The sequence below is a fragment of the Eschscholzia californica genome, unplaced genomic scaffold, assembly GCF_041429995.1.
Source record: "Eschscholzia californica isolate CP2 unplaced genomic scaffold, dmEscCali1.0.p SCAF_4, whole genome shotgun sequence".
In the NCBI taxonomy this organism is placed as follows: domain Eukaryota; kingdom Viridiplantae; phylum Streptophyta; class Magnoliopsida; order Ranunculales; family Papaveraceae; genus Eschscholzia; species Eschscholzia californica.
In genome coordinates, this window is record NW_028238461.1 from 19342530 (window position 1) to 19352169 (window position 9640).

Sequence of the window (9640 nt, forward strand, 5' to 3'; positions counted from 1 at the left end):
TTATTTTTTTATTTTATTTTTTTTCCTAAATAATGTAGGATGATCATGGACTGAAATTGCACGTAGAAAGTTTCTCTCAATTTTGGGATGGAGTGTCCATATCTCCCAATCTGTTCATGGACTGAAATCGCAAGTATGACTGAGAAAAATTAAGAATGGTTTAAAATTCAAAACCTGGATTCACATTTTTGTATTAATAAGATTGTAAAACTTATTCAGATTTAGAGAAGTTGAAGAAGTTACTTGGATGAGGTGAAAAAATCGTAAAATCGAACGTCACGTAAGAGAGTTTCTTAGTTTTAATTACATATGATCTTATCCTTTTCTCTGCACTCATGGATGAATCCTCACCCGAATTCAGATAAAGAAGAAGAAGGGGAAGCAAAATAAGTTGGTCAAGGGTTTTGATCAAAATGTGAGTGTAAGTGATAAGTGGGTGTATTTGGGTAAAAATGGGTCCAAGGGGTGAGAGTAGATAATCGTGAGTGTCTAGGGTAAAAACGGTGAGTGTATATAACATTTCCCACTTTTCTTTCCCTCCCAAAATTTTGCTGGACGAGAGCGCTCCCTACTAAACGAATGAGTATCGCCCTTATTACCAATACCAAACAAGAGCGAAACCCTAGTCGCCGTTGGAGTTCAAGGTCTGAAATGGTGTCGGTACTGTCGTTTCCTCTTTCACCACCTTCCTTCAAATAGCTCATGGTAAGTCTGAAGATCCTTGCAAACGCCACCATGAAGTAGGTAACTTCTCTTGATCAAATTGTTCACAAAAAATAATTTTCCAGAAAATGTTGATGAGAGCAAAAGTCTCTGTCTTGTACTTGTTTTAGGGTTTTGGTTTAAAGACCTCTAAGCTTATCTGAATGGAGTATCTTCAACAAGAGATCAAAATTGACATATTTTCTCGCATACCCACTGAGTCAATCTTAAAATGCAGACAAGTATGCAAATCCTGGGAATCTCTTCTTCATCTTCCTTACTTCATTGATATGCATATTCAATACAATTTACTTCAGCAAAAACAGCTTGATGACAATCAAGATTCAGATAAACATTGTACTAATGAATCACCTCCTACCCTTCCTCCTTTTGAGTCATTAGGTTTCCTTTTCTTGACTCTAGAGAGAAGTAGCCCACTTTACTATTTAGAGTATAATGAGAATGAGAGATGTTACAAGACTCTTACTAAGATCATTCATCCACTCATTAAGAAAAGAAAATTCATGATTGCTGTTGTTGGTTCATGTAATGGTTTGATTTGTTTCTCGATACCCCATACTAAATACGGAATCGATGATCCTGTCTATATTTGTAATCCCATTGTAAATGAATGCACAAATCTTCCTAAACTCGACATTGTTCGAGATTATGAAGGTGTTGCTATTGACAAAGACTCGTCTTTGAGGGCTGGTCGAATGGTTAGTGGTTTTGGTTACGATCCTTATACTAAGGAGTACAAGGTTGTTAGAATAGTATACTATGACATCAACTCCGTTGGGCGAGTTCAAGTATATACTTTGGGTGATGGAAAAGGGTGGAGAAAGAAAGGAGAAGTAACATACTCATTTATTGCAAACAATAGTAGTCGTTTAACACGAGGTTTGCTTGCCAATGGAGCTCTTCATTGGATCGATTTTAAGGAAAAGGAGATTGTTGCCTTCGATTTGGCGAATGAGGAATTCAGCTTGCTTCCGCCACCACCATTCTGTCGTCCTGGTAGTCATAACTATTTTGAAATCCGTGTGTTACGAGGGTGTATATGTGCTTTCGAAACACATCATTCTGGAGGTTTACACATATGGTCTTTCAAGAAGAAGAGTTGTGAATGGGAAGACATGTTTAATATTGCAGATTATGCTGTTCGAGTATTTATTGATGTTTATTGGCCGCTTGCCGTTACAAGAAGGAATGAAGTTCTGTTACGCTCTAATTATAAGAAACTCGTTCGTTATGACCCAGAAAGCAAAAGCTTAGAAAAGCTTGTAAAGAAAATTGAAGATTTTGGTACGTATTCACGCTTGATTGAAACAATTCCTCATATGAATAGTTTTGTTTCATTGAAAGCTCTTGGAGAAATTTCTTCAAAAATAAGATGAAGTTATAGTATTCTAGTCTGTTGATTATGAGCAATGGATATGCGGAAGCAGATGAAGCATTTTGAAGAAAGTATCCTCCAACATGTAACTTGAATGCATTGATGTTGTCCTTTTAGAAATTTTATATATTTTTCATGTTAAGAAACTTCATGAGGTCTTTCGTCTTTCACTTTTAAGAGGAATTACACTCTTACAAACCTAAACTGTAGCCCTTTTTAATGAGTAATGCTGCTTGGCCCAGTGGTCGTCCAACTGTGGCCCGACTAGTGACGTAGCCGGGCTCATCGGACCAAGCTGAAAACTAATGAAGCTATTAAAATGCATGAATGAGAGGAATTGATCGAAGGGAATCTTTTTCTGAGATAAAGAACTATTAATAAGAGAACAGTTTGCCTTTATCCCAATCAACCAACTCTGTAATCCCATTTGTCGGGGGAATTCTCTGTTTCTTGTCATTCCTAAGGAGATGAGATTTATTAGGGTTTGAATAGTATGAAATTGAGGTGGTTCTTATTTGGCCTTCAAACAAATTTGAAGTTTATAAAACCGGCATCATTGGGTTTACCTGGTCCATAAGCGAAACTGAGTTTGACCGAGTGGTTATTGAGGAAGACATAAGTTGGCTATCATTTTTGTTTTGGGTCCATGGGTATAAGGTCCAAGATAATGTTCAAAAAGGGTTTAGGATCCAATCTTCCTAAAAAATGAGTTTTTAGTCCTGTTGCACTTTGGACCTAAAAACCCTTACTATATAATTAACATTTCCGTCCATGTCCCCAACAGATTTCCTGCTAATTTGAAATTGGGATCGAACCAAATTTGAAACATCAACATTCTAGCGTGATTTTGGCGAATTAAATAGGAAAATAGATATTTTCGAAAATAAAATTTCTCTCTCATCCTTTCAAATTTGGAAACCAAATCGAATCTCCTTCTTTCCGAATCAGATCAAAAACCGAATTTTTCTGGGATTAATTTAGCGTGATTTGGGGCTTAATATACAAAACGTATATATCACTTCCTCTCACTTAACTTTCAGATTTGGAAAGAGTATATTTCCTGAGATCAATTAGCGTGATTTGGGGGTTAATATACAAAACGTATATATCTCTTTCACTTGACTTTCAGATATGGAAAGAGTATATTTTTCTGGGAACATTACAACAACATTTGTTTTCTTTTTTACTCATACATAACCACACATGGAATACAAATTATGAACCAAGTTCGTAAATTATGTGTTATTTATGATGAGGAAACCATCATATGTCATGTATACAACGTAATTTATCAAATGTATATGTGTCATGTTCAATAAATTACACATAATTTGTTTTAAATTACACATCGTTTACATTCTGTTACAAAAAAAAAACGTACAAAATCTTCTCTGGTTCAGAAATGGTGCCCATCCATGTACTCTCCATTTGCAGTCTTGAACAGGACAAACATCAGTTACACGTTTTAAATCATTTTTGATGAATTTGAAATCATGCCTTGTGTTTGTACTATATTGGCGAAGAGCAAATCGAAATGCTTTTGCACCAACATGAAACAACTGACCAACTTCAGTAAATATTTTATCCCAGCCATCAGATTTTAGTTTTGTGGTCTTACTTAGATTGGATGATTCTGTAGGAAATTTCATAAGTAACAGCAAAACTACAAAAATAAAAACATATACATTTGTCAACAAAACATATAATTTACTAGAAACGCATCAGTTACACGTTTTAAATCATTTTTGATGAATTTGAAATCATGCCTTGTGTTTGTATTATATCGACGAAGAGCAAATCGAAATGCTTTTGCACCAACAGGAAACAACTGACCAACTTTAATAAATATTTTATCCCAGCCATCAGATTTTAGTTTTGTGGTCTTACTTAGATTGGATGATTTTGTAAGAAAATCCATAAGTAACAGCAAAACTACAAAAAGAAAAACATATACATTTGTCAACAAAACATATAATTTACTAGAAACGACATGTATAATGGAGTAAATTATGCATACTGTTTGTTAAACTTCATAATGTGTTGGGAGACAAACAAAACTTTGGTTTGAATCACAAGGCCATTGTAATGTGAACAAATATGTATAATGTGCAATAAATTACCTATAATTTTTCGCACAATACACATTGTTTACATTCTGTTACAGTAACATTGTACGGAATCTTCAGTGGTTCAAATGTGTGATGTTCAATAAATACACATACTTTCATGTAAATTATGCATCGTTTACATTCTGTTACAATAACATTGTACGGAATGTTATCTGGTTAAAATGTGTTATGTTCAATAAAGTACACATAATTTCGTATAAATTACACATCGTTTACATTCTGTTACAAAAAAAACGTATCAAATCTTTTCTGGATCAGAAATGGTATCGTTGCCGGATCTGATATCAAGAAATGTTCTAAACATCAAGATCTGTAACCTAAATCAAATGAAAAATAGTACATGGATACAAACATAACATAATCTAAGATAATGAATTAGTAAACAAGGATTTAACATTAACATCATAAATCGGTTATAAAGATCTAAGAGAAAAAAAATCATGAAAATGATGAATATTTGAAAATATGATACAGAGATGAAATCGATTATAATGAAAATCATAAATATTTTTAAAGAAGATGATGAAAATCATTACAAAGAAAGATTAAACTTGTTACTTTAACCTCATAAGCAATTGTAGATCTTAACAAAGGTACGAACCTGAATCTTTGATGATGGATATCGAAATAAACAGTGGAGTTTTCAGCTGGTCTAATGAAGATTAAGCAGATTTCGAGACTCAATAATGGAGGTTGAAAAGAGGCTTCGGTTTTAGTGAGAAAATATTAATGGTTTCCCTTTTGGAGAAGAATGAAGATAATGGTTGCTTTTAATAGAATTGTGATTGGAGAGAGAAGGTGGGAGATAAAAATGAAAACGGATATTTGGAGATTTTGAAGGAGAATCAGTTTTTATATATAAAGAAGGTTAGTTTAGGTATTACAATTTAATATGTATTCTATGGATTTGTGTTTTCTCTCGAGATGGATACAAATGGACTAGATATCCATTTACATTAATATTTTGGTTTACGAACCCATTTTAGGATTAAAGAGCACTAAATGTGTGTTTAAGGGTAGGTTTTTGGACCATAAACCAAAAAATTATTTTGCTTTTGGTCTTCACTCAAGAACATATTAGCTAGCTTTCATTTTTTGTTTTAATATATTTTTGTTATTTTGTCGAGGAGATCAACTCATGAAGCTCCTCAGAAGTAATAACTCTCAAAGACGGTAGTGTGAGCTTCTTTGCCTATGATTACCATTTATAATCACCTTCTGGGACATTGTTCTTCTAGGGTACAAAAAAAATTGTGTTCAAATCTCCCACTGCAACAATTAGATGACTTTCCATTTCCTTTGGTCAATCTATAGAACCTTGAAAGGCTAGGCTTTCGACAGAACTTCACACGTTACCTAAAAAGAACAAATTATCAAACACCAAGTAGATTTCACTACTAATACTTACTTATCATACTTTTTTTGGGATATTTAGTAAATGCCCCCCATTTTTTAAGCAATATTAGGACTTCCCCCTAAAAACATTATCGTTCAGGCGTTAACCCCCATTGCCCCTTTTTCCGTCAAAAACTCGTTATGTAGTAGGCGTGCGAGTCACGTGCTTGTCATCGGACCAGAATACCCCTGTCTTAATTTTTAGTATATAACCCACATTTATTTAGCTATATTAGGACTACACCCCCGACCTAAATACCTTGTCCAGTCGAATAGTTTATCCCGAGCCAATACCTTCCCATCTCACGATCGGTTGAATCACCCTAGTTACAAGTCGAACCACTAACTCCGAGGTTCGCCCATAGAATGGGTCATGCTTACCCCTATCCAAAGGCCGGAGCTAGATCCAATCCAAGAGTGACTTCGGTTGGTTCACCCTTGTTACGTTCTCTATCTCATAAGTCTGAGGTTCGGTTATAGATTCGGTCATACTCTCCCCGAGCTAGAGCCAATCAGCGAGTGACTCTGGCCGAGGTGTCACTTGTACTCCGATGGTAGGGTGGATCGAGTCTTTACCAGTCCGGGGTATTTGTACCAAAAAATTACTTGTATGGGTCAAGTTCAAGTTATAATATCCACCAAACAGAACCAGAAAAAGAATGGAAAAACAACTAGTAGTAGTTGTACCCAAAAATGGTGTAATTGGTTTCAAAAATCTTTCTGTTGTAATTGTTTATCACAAAAATCTAATATTGAATCTTCTAGTCCTGTTTTAAGGAGTTGCCCATTTCTTAGACATGGGTTTCGAAGAAAATATGAAATCTTAGAAGATTTTGCTAGAGAAGAATTAAAATCTAGAATAGATGTAGAAGAAATTGAAGAAGAAGAAGAAGGAGAATCAATCAAAGAAAAAGAAACTGAGGAAGAAGTTCATCCATGTTAAATCGATTTTCAGATTCTCCTTCAACAACTAACTAAGGTATTTTGGTCGGGGGTGTAGTCCTAATATAGCTAAATAAATGGGGGTCTTATACTAAAAATTAAGACGGGGGTTTTTTGGTCCAATGACAAGCAAGTGCCTCGCACACCCACTAAATAACGTGATTTTGACGGAAAAAGGGACAATGGGGGTTAACGCCTAAACGATAATATTTTTAGGGGTGAAGTCCTAATATTGCTAAATAAGTGGGGGGCATTTACTAAATATCCCATTTTTTTTTGTTAAACTACATACTTATCATATGGCAGATTTAACATGAACTATGTTCAATTTATTTAAAACTTGTAAAATAACACAACTGAGAATTGGGAAACAAGAATTGTTTTGTCATCACGTATAATGATCTACTAATCTATATATTCTGATCATAACATAAAATCTTAGTTACCGCTCACCAGATATCTTCCATGTCAAATTCCTAGCGAGGCTTCCTATTCCATGCAGATAGGTATATTCCAACTTCCCACAAAGCACTTGTTTGATTCATAGCATAAACAAGAATGAAAATCAATCTTAGTTTAGATGTTAAACTTTGGTTTGCAACCGAGCAAGTTTAATCTCAAAAATATCATGAATGTGATAGTGTGAAGTAAAGATTAATGCCTTATAACTATGAATTCCCATTTTTTGGGTATTGTCTGACAGGTGGGTGGTCCGAGTCGAAGTGTAGTCTATGTGTTATAATGGACGGGTATATGTCTGTCATGTCGGCGTGTGACCATGCGAAAAAATCGTGTTGTGTGATAAGGAAGTCTAACAACTCTTTTCTAAGAGCAGGACTCAAATTAGACCCTACTTGTACTTTATGGTCAGGGTAGCCTGGATGGATTTTTGCTTCATCTAGGTTTCTATACTTGGTTGGTCAGGGTCAGCACTATGTGACTGCCTAGTCTGTGGTTGCTAAAAGGGGCCCTGAGAGTTTTCATCGTGTTTTTATAACAATTTCGGGAGGTCCCCTAGTCTTCTTTAATCTCCCTGACTCCCTAAGGTGTTGGGAACTGTATTACCTAATGAAATGTTGATGGCATCGCTCACATAACATGTATCCATGGCATACCTAGAATCATGTTGTATGTTGACGGGTCCAATACGACAAATGTGGTAGACAAGTTGAGTCCTCCAGCATAGACAAACAAAAATACTTTTCCCAAGGTCTGTTTCTGTTCACCGTTAAAACAATGAGCACGGTTGACCGACAACAAATGCTTGTTTCGTCTAACTCCATGCCCTGTAAAGCATTTACGAACAACACATTAGTAGATGACCCGTTATCAACTAATTTTTTTTAACTAAAACATTGGGAATAGTAAGAGATATGTCAAGAGCGTCATGGTGAGGGTTGACGAGCCCCGTGACTTCGTTGTCTACGAAGCTGATGATCTGATCACGGAGCATCGACTGAGTGCGTTCCAGGGCTGTGAGTTATCCTCGCGCTTCTTTTGGCAGCTGAGTGCCTGACTCCGCTTACTTCCAAACCTCTAGTGATCATCAAACATGTCCTTGTCGAGATTGGTTGTTCTGGCTATTTCAGTTGTTCATCCTTAAACGCTAGTGTCTGCTTGCCTTTGTCTGTCAGCAGGTCCGTAAGGTGCCCTCTTTTCAAGAGCTCTGCCACCTCCAACCTCAGGACTATACAATCTCCATTGGTATGTCCGTGATCCGAATGAAACTCATACCACTTAGAGTTGTCCCTTTCGTCGCTTGGAGTTTTGATCTTACCTGGCCACCTTACTGTGTTGCCCATACCTTTCATTACGGTTATTACCTCGCAGGGTTCGACATTGAGGTTGTACTCAGGAAGCCTCGCCCTGAGAGGAACATGGACCTTCTCGTCAGGTCGTCTTGATGGAGGATCCAGAGGCATCATGTTCTCCCTTGGATTCAGGCGCCTTGGTGGGTATGGGTCTCTGGTGCCTCTCTGTTCTCCCTCGGATTCATTACGGCTATTACCTCGCAGGTTCGACATTGAGGTTGTACTCAGGAAGCCTCGCCCTGAGAGGAGCATGAACCTTCTCATCAGGTCGTCTAGATGGAGGATCCAGAGGCCTCATGTTCTCGATCGGATTCAAGCGCCTTGGTGGGTATGCGTCTCTGGTGCCTCTGTGTTCTGGCCTTCGATCAGATCTCCTAGATTGTCAATCACTAGACTGACAGTCATAGGAATATCAATTGTCACGGTGGGTCTTGCCTTCTTCCCACCTTATCTCCAACCAGACTCTGGACAATACGTCATCAAGGGTTGTACAGTTGAACTTGGTCAGTTCTTTGTACAACTCTCCATCATGATGGAGTCCTTTTCTGACGGCATCCACAGTTGTCTCTGTGTTGCAAGATGGGATTGACACCTTTTCCCTGTTGATCTTCCCACGTACTCTCTGAGAGGTTCGCCTCTCCTTTGTGTTATGTTATATAGTCGTCAGACAGCTTTTCTATTTTCTTGCTACTGGCAAACAACATTGTCGTCTGCGAAAGAGGAAATTGAGTTGTTAGGAAGATTAGGCCCTCTTGTCGAAATGGTTATGGAGTTTTGAATCAGAAAACGACAAACTATGGGCCACAGTGATTAAAGAAAAGTATATGGGGAGGATATGACGGCCTGGAACAACTCTAGAAAGAAGAACACTTATGGTTGTGGAGTTTTGAGAGGCGTTCAGAACAAATTAGAAGGTTTTTTTGGATCTGACGAGATGGAAACAGGGGATCGGCAAATTGATCAAATTTTGGTCTGATGTTAGGGTTGGTAATGAGAGCCTTTGCGATTCATTCCCTGACCTGAACCTTAATGATTGGGAGATTCTAAGGGTTGCTGAGTTGTTAGCTCTGACCGAAACTAAGAAACCTTCAATCCTGTGCGACAGTAGAGTTTGCAGAACAAAGGAAAAAGATCCGATTACTATAAAGAATTTCTATAGGAGGTCCAACCAGAAGAATGACATCCTGAGCAGAGGAGATATTAAGAAGATTTAGACAACCCCAATCCTTCCTCGAGTCAGTTTCACGGTGTGGGCAGCTGCCCTT

The 9640-nt window shown here is 37.2% G+C and overlaps 1 protein-coding gene across 1 annotated transcript; it reads left to right on the forward strand.

Annotated features, from left to right (window-relative positions):
* Positions 1-589: 589 nt before the first annotated feature.
* Positions 590-2296, forward strand: LOC147543458 (F-box protein At3g07870-like). Its single transcript, XM_086637826.1, has 2 exons — positions 590-705; positions 834-2296. The coding sequence occupies exon 2, from the start codon at positions 867-869 to the stop codon at positions 2097-2099; it is 1233 nt and encodes a 410-aa protein (XP_086493952.1). The 5' UTR covers positions 590-705; positions 834-866; the 3' UTR covers positions 2100-2296.
* Positions 2297-9640: the final 7344 nt, after the last annotated feature.